The sequence below is a fragment of the Passer montanus genome, unplaced genomic scaffold, assembly GCF_014805655.1.
Source record: "Passer montanus isolate IOZ18808 unplaced genomic scaffold, ASM1480565v1 scaffold27, whole genome shotgun sequence".
Classification (NCBI taxonomy): domain Eukaryota; kingdom Metazoa; phylum Chordata; class Aves; order Passeriformes; family Passeridae; genus Passer; species Passer montanus.
This window is the reverse complement of record NW_024367372.1, coordinates 2,637,873-2,656,112: the sequence shown is the minus strand read 5'-3', so window position 1 is coordinate 2,656,112 and position 18,240 is coordinate 2,637,873. Positions and strand designations below refer to the sequence as shown.

General features: G+C 44.7%; 1 protein-coding gene across 8 annotated transcripts in view; it reads left to right on the top strand.

Moving 5' to 3' along the window:
• Positions 1–14,240, top strand: part of INF2 (inverted formin 2) — a 42,878-nt gene extending 28,638 nt beyond the window's left edge. For 5 of the 8 annotated variants that reach the window (XM_039712730.1, XM_039712729.1, XM_039712728.1 and 2 more), the window contains 10 exons: positions 899–969; positions 1,085–1,192; positions 2,090–2,160; positions 2,794–2,914; positions 3,465–3,629; positions 4,308–4,410; positions 5,153–5,311; positions 6,296–6,994; positions 8,468–8,527; positions 11,595–14,240. In XM_039712730.1, the coding sequence (XP_039568664.1) occupies positions 899–969; positions 1,085–1,192; positions 2,090–2,160; positions 2,794–2,914; positions 3,465–3,629; positions 4,308–4,410; positions 5,153–5,311; positions 6,296–6,994; positions 8,468–8,526 (1,556 nt within the window). In that variant the 3' untranslated portion in view covers position 8,527; positions 11,595–14,240. The remainder of the gene's footprint in view (positions 1–898; positions 970–1,084; positions 1,193–2,089; positions 2,161–2,793; positions 2,915–3,464; positions 3,630–4,307; positions 4,411–5,152; positions 5,312–6,295; positions 6,995–8,467; positions 8,528–11,594) is intronic. The other 3 variants (XM_039712726.1, XM_039712733.1, XM_039712734.1) reach the window with 3 other exon arrangements.
• Positions 14,241–18,240: the final 4,000 nt, after the last annotated feature.

The window sequence follows — 18,240 nt, the reverse complement described above, 5'->3', positions numbered from 1 at the left end:
TGAATTTAGACAGCAGAGCTGGCCCTGCTGCAGCTAATTCATCCATCCAGCATTATTTCCCAAATTAAGAACTTCATACAGCAGTTTTGTCTACTGCCAGAAAACTTCCCCCAAAAGCAGCAATGCTTTATTATTTCTCTGCCTAGAAATGGAACCAGAAGAAAAAAGTTGTTATTTTGGGTTATAAATTGCTGATGCTCCAATATGCTGAGTACACAGAAAGTTTATGCAATAGATTTTGGCTTCCTGTGGCAGAAACCTTTGGTCCCACTCTTCTGAGAGCAGTGTGCTCTTTTTGGCACTGTCAGGTGTCACCTGTCCTATAGAGTTAGTTCCCCCACCTCCTGCTGGGGGTTTTTCCAGCTGGCTTTACAGCTGTTTGCTGGGATAAATTGAAGCTTCCCCCGAAGTGACTTCCCAGCAGCCCAGCTGTTCTTTTGGAGCTGTTCCTGCCTCAAAGCTCAGTGCTTCAGAAAGCACAGCAGTGCAGCACCCTGTCGACAGGGACTGTACTCTTCATGCCTGGTCAATAATCACCTCTACCATGACACACCAGGAACAGGGTGAGCATGCCTGCTTTTAGCAGCTGGCAGGTGATCATAGTGCAAACTTGGAAGAAAGGCAATATGCTGTCAGTGAGGAGGGTCCAGCTGCAGGTTATTTGCCATAAGGAAATGAGAGACCAGATGTAAAGAAAGAAACATAAGTCAGCAAAGACTTTGACAACCCATGGAACTGAATCTGCGTGGAATCAGCTTCTCTGCCAGTTGGGCATTGGGCTGAAAAGCCAAAATACCAAATTTGATTTAGTGGAATTCAGAATCCCAATTTCAATGCAGTTTAGGAAATGTTCTGGTGTAACAGAGGCTTTTGCTTAAAAGTCCCTTATGTTTTTCAGATCTTCTGACCAGTCATCGCCTGCCAGTCTTTTGTCAACTGATTCTCAAAGTTGGAAACTTTCTGAACTATGTAAGGACTTTTTTTGTCTTCTCCTCCCCCCATTACAGACTGTGAATTATCTCCTTTGGGGTTGTAATTTGGATGGACACAGGAGTTATATCTGCTTTTTTTTCCTCTCTTGTAGGGAAGTCACACAGGCGATGCCGATGGGTTTAAAATCAGCACTTTACTCAAACTAACAGAAACCAAAGCCAACCAAACCCGCATTACACTGCTCCACCATATTCTAGAGGTACCACTGCCAAGTCCTGCACAGTAGGGAAGAGGGAGGGTTTTACCACAGATGAAACATTTCTCCTACTCTGCTGTTAGCTAATGCCACATGCTCATACTCACATCCTCTCTGGCAAGCCCCAGAGTGTCACAAGTCAGGAGAATTTGAATCACTTTGGTGACTCTGGTGGAGGCTGCTTGTGGGCACTACTCCTTATTTTAAGACTTGATCTGCTTCCCTCCAGCATCTTTTCCCACAGTGTCTGCAACTTCCTTCATATTTGTGCAATCTGCACATCAGCAGCTGCAAACCACAGTGCACAAAGCTGTCCTGGCTCATCTGTACCCATTCAGCTTTTCTGCCTTTCCATGGACTTTGCCTTTTCCTCCAAGCTGTGCTCAGGTTTTTCATGCTTCGCTCCAAGCCCCCATGGCTTTCCTATTCCCTGCAATGCTGTTTTTATCTTTTTTCTCTGTGCTCTGCTCTGCCACCTTCATTCTTCAATGTCCCTTGGTTTCAGTTACCCATGTTCAAGCCCCGCTTCAGCTGGCAGTGGCTTCAGCAAGGACAGCTGTGAAAGTAAAGAATGCAAGATTCAAGGCCTTTTAGTACACTTCTGGGACTGTAGGATGTGTCAGATTACATCAAACTATAGTCCTGCCTCCCTCCTTGCTCAAGAAGAGCTCTGCTTTGCTTTGAGCTACAAGTATTTCTGAGGGTTCAGCACTCTTCTGTGTTTTGATAGCCAGGGGAAACGCCTTTCCTCTCTGAATGTGCAAACTGCAGACAGGGAGGCAGTAGCAGAACACAGCACAGTCATCCTTCCTGGACACTTCTGTCCATGTGTATTTCCCCCAGCTTCCCCTCAGCTCCTGCCACACACCAAATAACACTTCTTTCTTTCTTCCTCTTCAGGAAGTAGAAAACAGCCACAAGGACCTACTGGAGCTGCCAAAGGATCTTGAATATGTTTCAAAAGCAGCAGGGTAAAATAGTGTGTCACTTCCTTTGAATTAAAAACAAAAATAAATCCCATGCACATCAACAATGTACCAGAAATTAGGACACACACAGCTGGTACAGAGATTAACAAGATGGCATCTTACATAGTTACAACTGAAAGATTTGGCTGATGAATGTTGAAAGCCCTTTAATATATAATAATTTTACTACAGCTGGCAACACTTAGGGCTGAAATTTGCAAAGCAGTCAGTTAAAACTGCCTCCCAGACCCTTCTGAAATGTGCACTGCTTTTGTGGTGGTAGGAGCTGGTGAAGGTCAGCTACCCAGACATTTCTGAAGTACCTCCAGGCAGGGGAAGTGAGCTAGTGCTGCGCACAGGTGGAGAACAGCCTTTTGAGCAGGTGGGCTTTTTTTGGCATTCATCTACCCAATACACAGAATTGTAGGTAGTCCTGGCAGCCTCTCCATAAGCACTGTGGGAGGAAGCTGTTTTCCCCGACCTTGGACTGTATAGAGAGTTCAGAGCACAGGGTTCAGTTCAGTAGAGTGGTGGGAAGCAAAGGGGTGACCAAACCACCAGTTTAGACTTGTCCACTCCTTGGTCAGCTCAAGATGCTGGAGTGTCAGCTAATGGCAGGGTTCTGTGTGATTTCAGAATTAATCTTGATATTATACGCACGGAGTCTGGTACCAATTTAAAGAAGTTGCTGGAGCTTCAGAAGAAAGTCTTATCATCAAATGAGGATGTGAAACAACAGTATGAGAAACCCATCCAGGTCAGTAATGGAGCTGCCTTAGATCTCCCCCATTACTCATAGAGAGTTGGTGCATGGTACATCTGCAGCTGAGGAGCCTCATGAGAGGGGAGAAAATATTGCCACAAGACATGCTCTCAGATTTGGAAATAGGCTGCAATGCCACACAACCCAAATGTGCATTTGGCAACTGCACCCCAAACCTAGATACCTTTGGTGAGGCCATTTCTTAGGGTGTGTGCCCCAGCTGCTCTGTCCATGCTTCTGTGTGACTCCTCACTGTAAGAGAAAATGGTCATCTTCTGTGTGGATTACCAGAGTGAAACCCTTTGCTTGGGATTAAGCTTTGCATGTCTTGCTCAAGCCGGACTGCCCAGTAAATTGGTACAGCACAGTTGCCAAGAGCAAAGATCATCTGCAAATCTTAATTTCTTCCCACCTGCTTCCCAAAAGCTTTGCTGCAGTTAAAAGCCAGGACCCAGAGCTCTAAGCTCTGATCCTTTCTCTGTGAGTGCACTTCACTCACTGTTCTCTGGATGGTGTTTTACTGTGTGCCTTTAATGTGTTTCAGGACAGCATTGATGCCTCGAGAAAGCTGGAAGAAGAATTTGAAACCATTGAAAAGAAGAGAGAGGAACTTGCAAATTATCTCTGTGAAGATCCAAGCAAGTTGTCCTTGGAGGACATATTTAGCATCATGAAGACCTTCAGAGATCTCTTCATCCGAGCTCTGAAGGTTGGCACCTGCACACAGGATGCTGAGCATCCCTAGGGCTGGAACAGGGGTGGGATGGGCACCCCAGTCCAGGGAGGAACTGGTTACAGCTTCTTCCTTTTGGCACTTGGCATCAGGTTTCCCAGTGAAGTGGTGTCTGATCCCTCCTCCATTGCATCCTCATGCAGTTCTGGTGCTGCTGGGCCTGGCCCAAACACCAGGCATTTGTGATTTTGTTGCAACTTTAGCTTTAGAGTCAGTCACAAAGATGGTTTTGGGCCAAGTGTACAAGTTTTAGAGAAAGGGGCTTACAAAACTTGACTGTTTGCTCCAACCTGAGCAAACAGGCTCAGAATGGGGATACATAGTGAAAAAGTCACCTGTTTGGAAAAAGCTGTGGCTTCAGTATCTCCCACTTTCACCTCAGCTAGAGGTCAGGCAGGTGAGCACACTGCAGGTAGCTGTGTGAGGCACATCACCACTGCCACCTCCGACTGGGACGTGGCAGAGGCCTGGCCAAGTCAGCAGTCCCCTCTCACCATTTTGGTAAGACAACCCTTATTCCCAATGCCCATTTTATTTATTACACAGGACAAAGCCAGGATTTCTCTTCCTTCATCTATAGATCTCCTTTCTCTTCATCAGCTTCTTTAGCAGACATTTACCCAACCTTCTCATGCCACTGTTACCTCCCTGCAGGAAAACAAGGACAGAAAGGAGCAAGCTGCCAAAGCAGAGAAGAGGAAAAAACAGCTAGAAGAGGAAGAGGGGAAGAGACAGAAGGGAGAAAATGGAAAAGTCAGTGAGTATCTGAAATGGCTTCAGAAAATAGAGATGAAGCCACAGGAGCTCTTTGGCCCTGCTTTAATGGACCAGTAGTGGTAATTTATTTTGTAGGTTTCTAGGTGCTGGCTGACTAAAGGCTTTTAGGTGTCTTACAGCCATAGCTAAGAATTGACTTTCCACAGTTGCAGCTGGGCAGAGAAGTTAATTTTAGGTTTGCTGACTGAACAGCAAAGAAGAAAGAAAATCACCACAAATTAAATATTTCAGTTAACTTTTCCAGTTTCTAAACATAACTTTTGAATTCCAAATCTAAAAAGAAACATTTGACTTACCCACCATCCAAGGTCCTCATATACACTTGAATAGTCTCTCTTCACCACAGTTGTCCCAGAAATGTAATTGGAAGAAGCTGAGAGGAAAGAAAAATCAAAATCATTTTTCCTCAAAAAAAAAAGGGTTCCCACCAACATTGATAACAAACGGAATATTTCACGGTCATGGGACAACCAGGGACATGTCCAGGCAGAGCTGGTGCCAGGCTGTAGCACCAAGACTTGGGAGCAAATCCCTTGTGTTCACCAGGATGGGCTGCTCTGGGATCATGGAGCCCTGGCTGCTCCCAGGTCTGCTGTAGGTGCCTTGCTCCTGCCCGGTGGCTGCTTGTGCTGGGGCAGCAGGAGCCACCTCCAGCAGTGGCACTATGCAGTGTGCTCCTGGCCTGTCTCGGGGGCAGCTGTAACACCCATCTCTCTCCCCAGTCAAGAAGGGGCTGGTGAAGCAGGAGGAGGTGTGTGTCATCGACGCCCTGCTCGCCGACATCAGGAAGGGGTTCACGCTCAGGAAGACGAAGAACAGACACGAGGCAGAGGCAGTTCCTAAACCCTTGTCTGCAGAGAGCCCAGAGGAAAGCCAGCCTGGTAAGGGCACACACCTGACTGTACCTGCAGCTATTCATTCCCATCTGCTTCTGAGCCAACCATGCACCAGTGAGAAGTCTTTGTGTTTGTGTCTGGGGCATTTTATTTAAAAAGGTTTTGCAGCCAGTGCCAAAGAGAAAAGGAGCAGAGAGCCTTGAGTTGTTGCTAGCCAGGTCTGTCCCAAAATTAGCAGGAATTTGGAGCAGCATGGCCCTGCATCTGTGTTGATAAACCCTGTGAGGTGCTTGACCCACGTGTCAGCCATGGCATTGTGCTGATGATGGGGCATGGCTTTGTCTTCACACGAGTCACCTGCATGCTCTCAAGTCTCAATAGCACTGTGTGTTTCTGTCTTGGAGACTGCTGCATCCCACCTTAATCTGCACTTGGGAGACTGAAGAAACCCTTTAAAAAAAGATAAGAAACCCTATTTGCAGAAGTACCCAAGTCCTTCAGGTGCTTGTGAGGAAGCATGGGTTTAGCTTTTCTTTGGTCTCTTGACCTCCGTGTCTCATTTGCAGTTAGGCAAATCCAAGGACATTGGTCTGTCCATGGCTCTCCTAGACCTGCTCTGCAAGGTCAGGTTAAGGCTGGCTGATGGGCAGCCTTGAAGTCCTCACACAGCCAAGCCAACAGTCCAGCCTGGTCCAGGACAGGTTCTCTCTTCTTCTGTAGACTTTCAGGCTTCCTTGCAAGTCCTGGAGCATCCATGGAAATCAGCCATTTTGTAGCAAAGACACATTAACACCTGCTGAAAACAAATCAGGGGCTTAGCTGAGCTGGAGCCTGGACTCCAGCCAGGGTGACCACATGGGTATAAGGAGGGGAGGTACAGGCAGGATAAACTGGTGCTGCCTCTGCAAGCTGCTTTAGGGTCAGTGCTCCCTCCACAGGCAGCTGCTGTAACCTCTGCAGGGTAGCTGCATCTTGGCTGATTCCTGGTAAAACTGCAGCTGTGGCTGATGCTGTGTTTTCTGTTTAAAGGACAGAGCATGAAGGATCCACAAGCAGCAGGGAAGCAGACTGATGACAAGACCAAGCAAAACAAGGATGATCATCCCTCAGAAAGCACTCCTCCCTCAACCACTGCCCCGATGGAGACAGGTGGAGGTGTTACAAATGCTTCAGCTTCTGAAAATAGTGCTGGAGGAGGTCTGCCACTGGAGTCACAGACCAAAAGCTCCTCAGAGAGCATGGTGGAAGCTGATGGAGCCAGTCAGACCATGCTGGGCCCTGGGATGGAGCAGTCAAACGACGTGGAAATCCTCCAGCCCAGCTCAAAGAGTGGCTCCCTTGCCTTCTCTGTGGCTGACATAGGCACAAGGATAAGCTTTGTGAGCAGCACTTCAGCCTCTACTCTGAGAGACCAGCTCAGCTGGACTAATGGGTCCATGCCAGGAGGCCAGGACAAGGAGTGCCCAGCTGATGGCTCAGAGGGTGCTCAGCCTGCTCCCTGCAGTGATGCCCAGCAGGCAGAGTCAAAAGAAATGACCAAGGAAAATGAAGACCCCGGTACAGACTCGCTGTTGGACACATCTCAAGACAAGGCCTTCTCAGAGGAGCCAGCCACTGACTCCTCTTGCTCAGCAACACTTCCCCCAGAGCAAACTCACAGTGACAGGGAAAAGCAGAGGCCATCAGGGAAAAGGAAGAAGAAGAAGAGGCACAGCAAAAGCTACTCAGGTAGCCTATTTTGTAAATAGCTCTCGGGGACTGACTTAAATGTGGGACCCTTCCTGTTATATTTGTATACACCTGTTTCTTTCCACTTCAAGGCTCCATGCCCTCTGCCCCTAGAGTCACACTGTTTCATGCAGCTATTATATTTTTCAAACCTGAAAGCGCTTTAAAAAGAAAAACACAAGCATAGTTCATTCTGGTGACACATGTAAGTAGTTTATAACGGAGTAATGATGAATCAATAATTCAAAAGCCCATTACACATATGCAGTAAAAATGGCAATAAGCACATCTGTCAAGTATGCTAAAGACAGCTACAAGGCATGGTTATGTGCAAACAAGAGCTCCATTAGGCTCCAGAGCAGTGATTAAGAGCAGTTAATACTTGGTACTTAATCAGCAATCACCCCCTCTGAACTACTTATAAACACATAAAAGCAACAACATCAATGGTGCCTTGGGGTTGTTTGGTTTTTCCCCTCATTGCAACAGCACTTTGCCTGACAACCTGCCCCAGGGGTACTTTAGGTGGCTTCTAAACATCAGGGCCTCAAACCATCGCTGCAGAGGGAGGGGAAAAGGTCAGTCACTGAAAAAGAGCATCTTGCTGATGCTTCCACCCAGGATCCATCCTGCAGCTGGGCTGCCCTGCTGGGGCTGGGAGGGAGCTCAGCTCCTGGAGCCACACTGGCCCCCCTCTTCTTACCAAAAGTCCTCAGCCAGTCCCAAACCTGGGAAGAGTATCCAAGTCCTTTAGACCCTACCACCCCTGGGTGGGTACCTTAATCCCAAATTGGAGATGCCTCGTGGGAAGACAGATGGGTCTGTAACCCTTTAGAACTTAAAATATAGTTTCCAAAGCCTGTTTCCTGCAAGATCTTGAGGTCAAACAAATGGGCAGGCAAATGGGTAAGTCTGTTTTTACCAATGCTTGATTTTTCCCTTTCAAGGAGAAAGGAAAGGAGGGTTTGAATACCCATTGCTGAGAAAGACAGCATAGGTTGAGCAGCTACCACAAAGGGATTTACCCTTTTAATGCAGCACGCCCCAGGGTTGTAGTAATTTGCATTTCTAAACATGCCACTTTCCCCTAGTTAAAAACAAGCCACAAATGAGAAGTGATTTCCTGTAATGTTGATTCCTGAACTTGCTTCTCCTGAGGAGCAGAAACTGCAGCAATGCGAGCATCCTGTGCTCCCAGCCCTGGTTTTCCTGACACCTGAAATGAGGACTTCTGGTTTAAGAACCAACCCCAGCCTGGAAAAGCCACAGGGTTCCCTGGGCATCCAGGGATGACATCAAGAGGGTTGGAACTAGATGATCTTTAAAGTCCCTTCCAACCCAAACCATTCAAAGATTCTGTGTTCTTAGGGAGCTCTCTGCTACTAGACAGTATTTTCATCATAAACGGTTCCCTGTTGTTACCCTGGCCTTGCCATGATCAGATATATTTAGTGTCTCTCTTTTGTTCAAAAGCAGAGGTTGAGACTGATACTGGAGATAATAAAACAAAAAAAGATTGTGTGGCACAATGAGGTATGTAAAGTCACAAAGATTTTTTTTTTTGTGAACTAACCACAGCACTGGGACTTCACAGACCTAATCAGTATTCAGCATATCACCTAAGCTTTCTGTCTTTGTGTCTAATCACAAACACATGTGAAATAAATTTGTTACTCTGATTTTTACTCTCCAGGGTGTTGATCTTGTGTTGAGTGGAGTCAGTGCTGATCTCCATTCGACACAGGGTCACAGCCCACATGTTTGTCCTCTGTGTCAGCAGCAGCCAAACTGCTTCTGCCTGCAGATAATTAAAAGCCATTATTCTAACCAAACAATCAGACTTCATGTGATGAACAAAGTCCTTGCTTTGATCACATTATTTTCTCAAAAACTGTAAAAATGCAATTTCAGTACATACCTCCAGCAAAGAACATTTGGTTTGCTTGTGGGTAACCACTTTCTGTAGCACTGTTTAAATATGGGTGTCTGGAAAGGGGAATAAAACACTGGACCCAGGGGCAAATACTAGCTGGGACAAGATACCAGCTCCCACTCAAAGCTAAATTCAACTCCAGAGGTGCATCCCTGCATCCTTCACTGATCCTGGCAACATATGGTTGCCCCTCAAAAGGAGTTCGAGGATAAGACTTTCATTTGCAAAACTTCCCCTGTTTTTACAGCAAGTGGAAAGAAAAGCAAGAAAAATAAACAACTGAAACACCCACTGTACTGAAATTGCATAGTTACGCGTTGTCCTTTCCATGCTGATGAGCATCTCTTATGAACTAAATCAATATCATCAAATCTCTTTGTCTTGCTTCCTGAAAGGAATGTATTTATTGTCCAGCATCCCCAGTTCCCTGGGGCTGGGAGCCCAGCTGGGAGCCCTGCTCCTGCGCAGAGACAGGAGGAATCTGTGCAGGATTTCCCCACAGGACTGATTTTGTTCCTGCACCTGGAGCATCACTGCTAGCAAGAGAAAATGGAATATACTTTGGGTAGTTCCAGTCCTCACTACTCCTGCCCTCCTTTTGGCCCTTTTCTTGCAGTACCATAGGAGTACATGAAGTGGAAGTAGCTCTGTTGGTTTAAAAATCTAAGGAAGATTTCCTGCAGGAACAGAAAATAGTAGCAATGGAGCATAGGTGAGAAGCACCAGGACCAGTGGACATGCTGCATTGGAAGGGCAGCTAACCATGAGTTAAGCTTAACTCTAAATTTTTTTTAAGCATACAGGCTTAAAAAAAAGTCATATTTGAAAAAAAATATATGAAACACAGTTTTGGTTTTTCCTAGGAAGACATAGGAATGCAGCACAGACAAATGCAAGGACATACAGTACCTTTATGAAGTCAGGCAGGAGTTTCACTGCATCCTTGGAATTCAGTGCCTGGCATTGCACCAGCAGAGCCCACCTGGGCTTTGATGCCAGGAGGGCAGCACCTCGAAACCTGCACTTCTCTTTTTCCTCTTCTTCTGTATGTCATGCAGCAAGGGCAGCAGAAGCAAAAACCCATTTGCTTGTCTTAGTCTCCTGCCAGACAGTTTCCTCTCCCAAATACAGCTCCTGTCTTGATGACACAGATAAGACAGAACTTCTTGATAAGACAGATTCAGCAAGCCTAGAGTGTTAGCAATCAATATTTTTTCCTAGGATCTTCCACCTGATTTTTGTTTTATTTTATGTTTTGTCCCAAGCATATATGGTATGTTCAGGTCCCCACTAGTTCTCTTTTGGTACAGGATATTTCTTTCTCTGGTGGATTTGCTGATATAGAAGTTAATTTGTCTCAGTGAAGCCGCAGAAATCTTCTTCCTTCTTGTGCAGATCTAGCTGCAGAGATCAAGACTCCAACCACTTACGAGTTTTTAGAGCTTCCCTAACAGCAGCAGAGGGCAGGAACTCTGTGGTAATATTCAGAGCAGTAAAAGACTGTAATCAGCTACTGAGTTCTGGCCTCACCTTGACCACATCTTGTTATGCAGCAATTTCTGTAATAATGTCTTTAAATGTCAGCTTTTACATCTAAAGAGTGGTATTCCACATTATCTTCATGTTCTTGAAAGAAATGGTTTAGCTGTTTTTCCTCTGGAATCAAGGCACTGGTGGTCACACTGTTGGTGTGCACCCTGGTAACATCTCAACTCATTTCCAACCATGTCCAGAAACAGCTTAAAGAATCATTTTATAAAGATGACAGTAAAAGAGAGGAGAGACTGTACAAATACCTGAACTCAAGGGAGCTGCTCTTTGAGTGTGCCTGCCTTAAACCCTAGAGAATTGCTGCAGACAAATACTCACGCCTGTTTGTGCAGCTCCCCTTTTCCTCCCCTCTGTATGTCACTTGGAATGGTTGGGGGAAGAAAAGCCTTGAAAGCACAAGTTCATGAGAAACTGGGCTTTAGCAATTTCCTTTCTCACAAATCTACTTGATTTATTCCCTAGAAAACAAAAGGAAAACCAAACCAGGAGCACAGACCAGCTCAGAGACCACAGCTTGGCAAGGAGGGAGGGAAAAGGCAGAAGGGCAGCTATAACCTGCACAGTGGCACATCAGCTTTCCCCTGCAAAGACACAGAAGGGATTTGGAGTCCAGGTTTTCCTTTAATTCTTGAGGGACAGATGATTCACCTTCCCTTCTGCAGACCCAGTATTGTCTGTGGCAGTTTTTAAATAGACTGTGAGAATGTTATCAATCTAATGCTCGTCTTCCTGCTAGCCCTTTGCCTTCATGTCTGCCTTCAGAAATGGTATTTGATTCAGTTATGGAGTGAGACAGGCTACAGTGTGCTGCTCCATCCTTCTGACAGTCCTGCTAAATTCTCTAGATTTATTTACCTCAGCAATTTAATACCTAGAAGGATATATGTTATTGGACTAAACTTAAAAGCACAGTTGCCCAAACTCTGGAGCATCAAGATTGGTTCTGGAAACATGAAGTTTTTATTAAGTACATCAAACCACCTGTTTTTAGGTTATCTGAGAAACAGATGAAACTGATTTCCCAAGCAGCACCTCAACCATTAGATACACATGCATGCAAAACCACCACTTTTGTTCATAGTTGCAAATAATTTGCATTTTCCTCTCTTTCTGCAGGTGTCATGGCAAGGCAGAAGGTATGAGAGAAGCTCTCATGTGTCCCTGGAGTGCTGCCGGCTTCTGAGACTCCAGATTCTGCATCATTGAAATGCCACCATGGAAATTTCTGCCCCATGAAGATGCACAGCCTCTCCTCATGCACTTTCACTCCCCTCCCCAGGACCTAAAGAGCCTCCCCAGAGACTTTGGACCCCTCAGCCTGTGCCTTGCACTGGGCACCTGTGGGGGCAGGGGGTGGTTCTGTGCATAGTGGTGGTGAAAGGCTCAGACCTGTCATCCACTGTCCTGGAAGCCAAGTCTTAAAACCTGCTCTTAGGCCAAACTCCTCTTGAAATGACAGCTGAGTGTGGCCCAAGAACAGACTGCAGTGTTTAGCCCTTGAAGAAGTGTTAAAAACAGTAGTGCCTCAATTAAATTAAGGGTATAAATTAAGCAGTGGCTGTACCATCACAGGTGGAGGTGTGTTAAGTCCCTCTTCTCATTGCCCACTGATGACTTATATTGGACCAGGTCCAAGACCCAGATTAGACAAATGTATTTTTACTCTCAATTGCTTAAAGCAAGAGAGATTGGTTACAGGGGAAAAACAAGTTAAAGTATGTATTTTACTAAGCATATGGCCATATAAACAGTGTCTGGTTCCTACATGATGCTTATGTGCAATTGAAGTGCATCAGTAGTCTTAAGCAGTCTTGTCATAGCCGCTGGTGCATCCATCAGCTTTGGGAGAACCAGGGGCCTGGCTTCTCTTACTAAAGCAACAGGAAGAGGTTTTCCAGAGTGTTCTGTTGGACACATTTTCAGCTTATCCTGTAGTGAATCTCTGGGTTTGACTTCCATTGTCAGCTACTTGTACTTGAGAGTCTGTGTCCAAGCTGCAGAACGTGTGGAATCATGTAACTTTGGCTTTAAAACTGGGACTGTGCAGTACTGTGTTTTCAAAATTCAGAGCTTTATTTCTCAAGTTTTGTAATAACACTGTATAATAATTTTGTACATAGCTGTCCATTTAAAATGATCTATGTTTGTTGAATCTGTGGTGTGATATGTGCTGAAACATAAATCCAGTGCAAGAGCTGGGTACATTTCAGAACTGTTCATTTATATGGTAACTCACTGTGGCTAAACTAATGTGCAGGCTAAAGCTTATTTTGCTGTGCTTAATAGGACTTGTATAGTCCTTGTTATACTGAAAACTAGAAGTGAAACCAAGAATTAAATCACTGGTTTGCTTTAACCAAGGCATCACTATGAGCATATTGAGAACTGGTCAACAGAAGCAGAGGTGAGTTGAGAGCAGACACATGGGCATGTTCAGTGCAGGGCACACTGCAGAGTAGCACGGCCCTGCTGCAACAGAAAACTCATTCCTGCTGGCAGAAGCAGGGATACCCCCAGCATTCCCTTGGAGAACTATGTCACCCAGGTTTGATTTGCAGATCTGTCTCTAGCACATCTACAGGTAACTCCCCTTTTTTCCCCTCTTTTCCAGTCTCAGAGCACATCACCCAAGCACCATATTTTTACTCCTCAATCTAGCTCTGCTGCTCTCAGATTAGACTCCAGGCTGCAAAAATCTGAGTATTAAAAACATTCTGCCAGCTCTGTGTCTCCAGAAGAGCCTGCAGCCCAGGCTAGCAGTGCACAGCCATCCTCCTCCTCACCACCTCACTGTTTGATCAATAGGAACATCATTTGGAGATGCAGGAGTGGAGAACAAACAGGTTCTCTGGGTGTTACCTAGGGAACCTTTCTGTTGATGTCCCACTGGCTGCTCACTTCAGATACTGCAGCATGTGTCCATTTCTCCATCTGGGTCTTTCAGCTTCCCTCATTTCACCCAGAGGGAGCAGCTCATTGCCACAGCCAGAGTTTTTATTACTCTGTGTGCTTACCTTGGCCTTAGAAGAGAGGGGTTTTGGCATTATCTTTCCCCTGCTTTCAAGAGTTTACAAAGAAATGGGTTATTTTAAGCCACCAGAGGCTCTTTGTTCAATAGTCATCTGTAAATTATCTATTCAATCACATCCTAATCAGCAGCCTCAAGCACAACATTTATAATTTATTGCTCCAGAGCAGCTCTGCTTCCATTACAGTGATTATTTCAGAAGAAAGAAGAAAGGAATCAGAGCAGGTCAAAGACTGAAATTCAACTGGAATGTGCAGTTTTGTTCCATTTATGAGTTTGAAATAAAGCTCATGACCCTGAAGATTTTTCAGTGGTTGCAAGACCAAATTAATTGTTAATAACAATAAATTGTTGATGAAAAGAATATAATGGCCAATTCAACAGGGCTTTGGTCTTTTAAGTCAACCATGAGTACAGACCTCAAAATAGAATTCTTGTGGTGTATTTCAGCAACTGCACACAGAATCTGGTATGTAAACCAGGCTGTGACCACCACAAGCTTCTTGCTGCCAAATAAATGCATATTCTGTAATCAAGCATTAGCTATATGATAAAATGAAAGTACAGGAGAAATCAGCAGAAATCTTTTCCAAATATTTCACATCCAAAATCAGATATGCTTAATGAGATGGATTTTCAGGGTTAGGTTTTGGGACGTTTTGGTTGGGTTTTTGGTTTTTTTCCAATACTGAAAATATTTCAAAGTTTAGAATAAAAATAAACACTTGGTGAGTTTCCTTTCTCTGGTGGGGATGGGAAAAAATCTATAATTAATGAGAATACATCCATTGAAGTCCTTTATTTTCCACATAGTATATAAAACACCTAAGCATAATTGTCATATATGCTTAGTAATAATTACCAATTGTTTTGCTCTTCTGCCAGTTCCCTCAGAACCCTTGGGTGGATCCCATCCAGCCCCATGGATTTGGGAGTGCCTAAATGGCACAGTGGGTGCCTGACCATTTCCTCCTGGATTGTGGGGGACCTATGCTGCTCTCTGTCCCTGTCTGCCAGCTCAGGGGGCTGGTTGCCCTGAGGATAACCAGTCTTACTGTTAAAGACTGAGGCAAAGACCTTTTCCTCATTTGGGGATAATGTTCCCCTCCACATCCCATAAATGATGGAGATTTTCCTTGTCCCTCTTGTTATCAGTATATTTATAACAACATTTTTATCATCTTTAACAGCAGTGGCCAGATTGAGCTCTAGCTGAACTTTTGCCTTCCTAATTTTCTCTCTACATGACATCTCACCATCCCTAAAAATGTTCAAGGAACTACTTGATGTGACACTTAGTGCTGCAGTTTAGTTGGCACAGTGGTGTTTGGTCAAAGGTTGGACCTGATGTTCTTGGAGGTCCTTCTCCAATGTTAATGATTCTATGAAAAGAGGAGAGATATAAATGAAGCTGTATCTAGTTCGTGAGCACCACCACAGATTTGCACTCTACTTGGAGCATGGCTGACATCTCAAAGCTATTCCAGTATCTCTTGGGCTGAGTGTATCATTTGGTCCTCTTCTACATTCCGTACAGACAAGGGGGCTGAGAAATGCCTTCTGTTCCAGTTAGAAAGAGGCAGAAGAAATTGAAATAAAAGAAAAATGCATAAGCCTGTTTTAGGAAAATTAACCAGTTTCCATTCCTTCTAAATGTAAAGCCTGGATCTAGGGCTTCATATTTCTTGTACACAGTGATCAAACACGTACAACATGCAAGCCTACCAAAGCTAAACATCAGTCCTGTAGGAACCCTGGCTCATTCTGTCTGTGTGGTAACAGTCATGGCCATGAAATATGGGTGAACATGTTAGTCATGGGGTCATGTTCCCATAATGTGTCTGAAAGTAAATACAGTCATGATCCAACTCCATCAGAAACCACATTTTGTTTGGTCACCTCACAATCAAAACTGGACAGGATATGATAAACAGCTTTCCCATTACTAGAAGTGTGACCACAGAGGGTTAAAAATGGGGTAGTGATAGTGACAGGACCTCTCTAGATGTTTGCAATTACTGCATGGTGTCAATCTTGCAAAATAACCACATGATTTGCAGGATTTGCAACAGAAATGAGGTCCATAGTAGAGAAAAATGTTTCCAATTCCTTAGTACAGAGCAGGTACTAGACCTTAAATACCAGGGGAGAAATTGATCACTGCAAGTTAATCAACATATTCAGACAGCTCTGTGAGTAACTCACCCCTTCATCCGTGCTGTGCTAGCACTTAATTCACATTAGGAACTCTCTAATGCTCTCTTTGCTGCAGCATAAACAACTCCTGCCAGAGCTGTGTGTGACAATTCGCACAGAGCCAGGTGTCTGTAGGAATTAGCAGGAGCCCTGTGCTTCCCTAATGGAGACTTTAGGCAGGCTCAGCTTACATTACTCAAAGTCAGAAGACAAAAATCACCCTGTGGCAGTCAGCTCCTATCAAGTCAGTTTAGATACACTCCCAGCCTGTCAAAGTAGGTTTTTTCTAAGATCAGCAGTCTTTGCTGATGACACCTACATTATTATGGTTATGGTTGGTTTGCCCTGCTCAGGGCATGCAGAAGTTGATGTGTTTGTCTGGCACTTATGTGGCTTCATACAGCATAACCTAGTCATGAATTAGTGATAATTAATGACCAAATCCATCAGTCAGAATAGATGAAGAAAGAGGAGAAGCAGAATCAGCACAGGCAAAAAGGGTAACTGGTCCTGTAATCCCCTCAATAGCACACAATTCCCAGAGCAGAATCAGCACAGGCAAAAAGGGTAACATGTCTATGAAATCTGGTCCTGTAATCCCCTCAACAGACTCATCCTTTGAGACCAAGAGGTTTTTCTATACACTTTGCCATATTTTGCACCTCCATTTGTTCAGATTTTCACAGCTCACTTAGACAAAACCAGAGCATTGATGATGGTCCTCTGAAAGGGAGTTTGGACAAAACAATTTCCAGGGTCTTTCCCAACCAATGTTTTTATGATTCTCTGTTCAGCAAAAAGCAGATACAAGAGGAGTAGAAAAGGCAGGAGTAATGAGAGTCCAGAAACCCTTTCAGGTGTGTGTGTTAATTCTCTTTGGTGAACCAGTGTTATACGCAGAAGAATATGCCCCAGGGGTAGTGACTGCATTCAGCACACCAACAGTCTACAAACCATCCTGAGTCACAGACAAAGGGTTTGTTTTTCTGAAGTACCTCCTGAATTGGAGAGACCCAGCAACAACAACCCAAAAAGGAGGTTTTCTCCCTCCAAATATTTTTAACTTCCCTACTTTTCTAGAGGTCTAGAGGACAGAGAAGAGACCCTGATCTCCATAAGGCACGTTCTGTGACACACACAGCTGCTGCAGAGGTCTGGGTGCAAAGCATAGCACAAATGTGTGTAGATCAAATGAGAGCCAGCACAGCAATCTCTTCAAACCATGACCTATCTCAAACCTACCAAATATCCAAATATTAAAGCTATTATGTCCTGTCTTTAATCCCTTTAGCTATACAAGGCCCAGTTGAAGTAACTGTTAACATTTCTTTCAATTTGGAAGACTTCATCCCTATTCTCTACGAATTGCTCTGCTGATCCTACAACACATCTTCTCCCAGCCTTCTGCTCCTCAGAGTCTGTCCCTGTACTCTACAGACCCCTTTCCATGGTTCCTTGGACTCATCACTGCTGCAGGGCACAGAGACCAGCAAAGTGGTCTTAGCAGCAGTGCCTCCAAACATCTGCCACCCACAGCTGCTGTGCTGGCCCAGGCTCCTTCTGCAGCACATCCCAAGGTTCCTGCCTTACCACCAGCTGCCAAAAAGTGGAGCCAGCTCCCTTAGAGGACTTTTTCATTAACTCCATCCCTAGGGCAGAGTCCACAGGCTTTAAGCACACATACTTCACAGCCACATTCCTGCCAGCAGCTGGGGCAGTTCCAGAGTGAAAAGTGAAAGCTTTCACTTTGCTTCCAACGTTTTCCAACTGCTTCCAGTTTCCAACAGCTTCCAAGAGGAAATGGAGGCACAGGATTAGCTGGATCCTAATGAGAGGTGCACTGCAAAGACTAAAGAGGGTTTTGACAGACAGAGCCCTGAAATGAAATGCCAGCAACTCTGGCTACTGAGATTACTCATTTTCTGCCACTGGCTTCCTAAGAGGCTGTGGGCAAGCACAAAACCTGTGCCTCAGTTTCCCCATCTCTAAAATGGGGGTAATGGCTTCATTTGAAACACTTTGACAAACACTGATGAAAAATGCCACAAGAGAAATATTGTTAGCAATAAGAAAAAGAAAATTCCCTTTTTCTCTTTACTGTTTGCAAACATACTAGAATCAAAACAAAAGGAAGAGGGGAAGTTACAAGGAATTACTATTCCCCAAAGGCCTCTCTGACCCTAGGTTGCAGAAAAAACTTCCAGAACCCCTAGGAATTTATCTGAAAGGAAAAGAGTGAATCTTACAGTGAGAAGATTCCTTGTGCAAGAAAGGATTAAGATTTCTATTTTCTCCTACTTCTTATTTTCATCCTTATAAGAATCATAATCATCATGAATAAATTACACAAGTTGCAAAGTCAACAGTGAGCAATATTACACCAGGAGCATCTTAATGCAAGTCAGTGCCTGAATCCAAAGCAGAGCAAGTGGAGCCCATTGGGAGCTAATGAACAACAGCTTTGTTCTGGTTAGGAAGCAGCTGTCTGCATAAACAAGTGACTAACCCTGTCCCCAGTTGGGTTGTACCTCCTGCTGC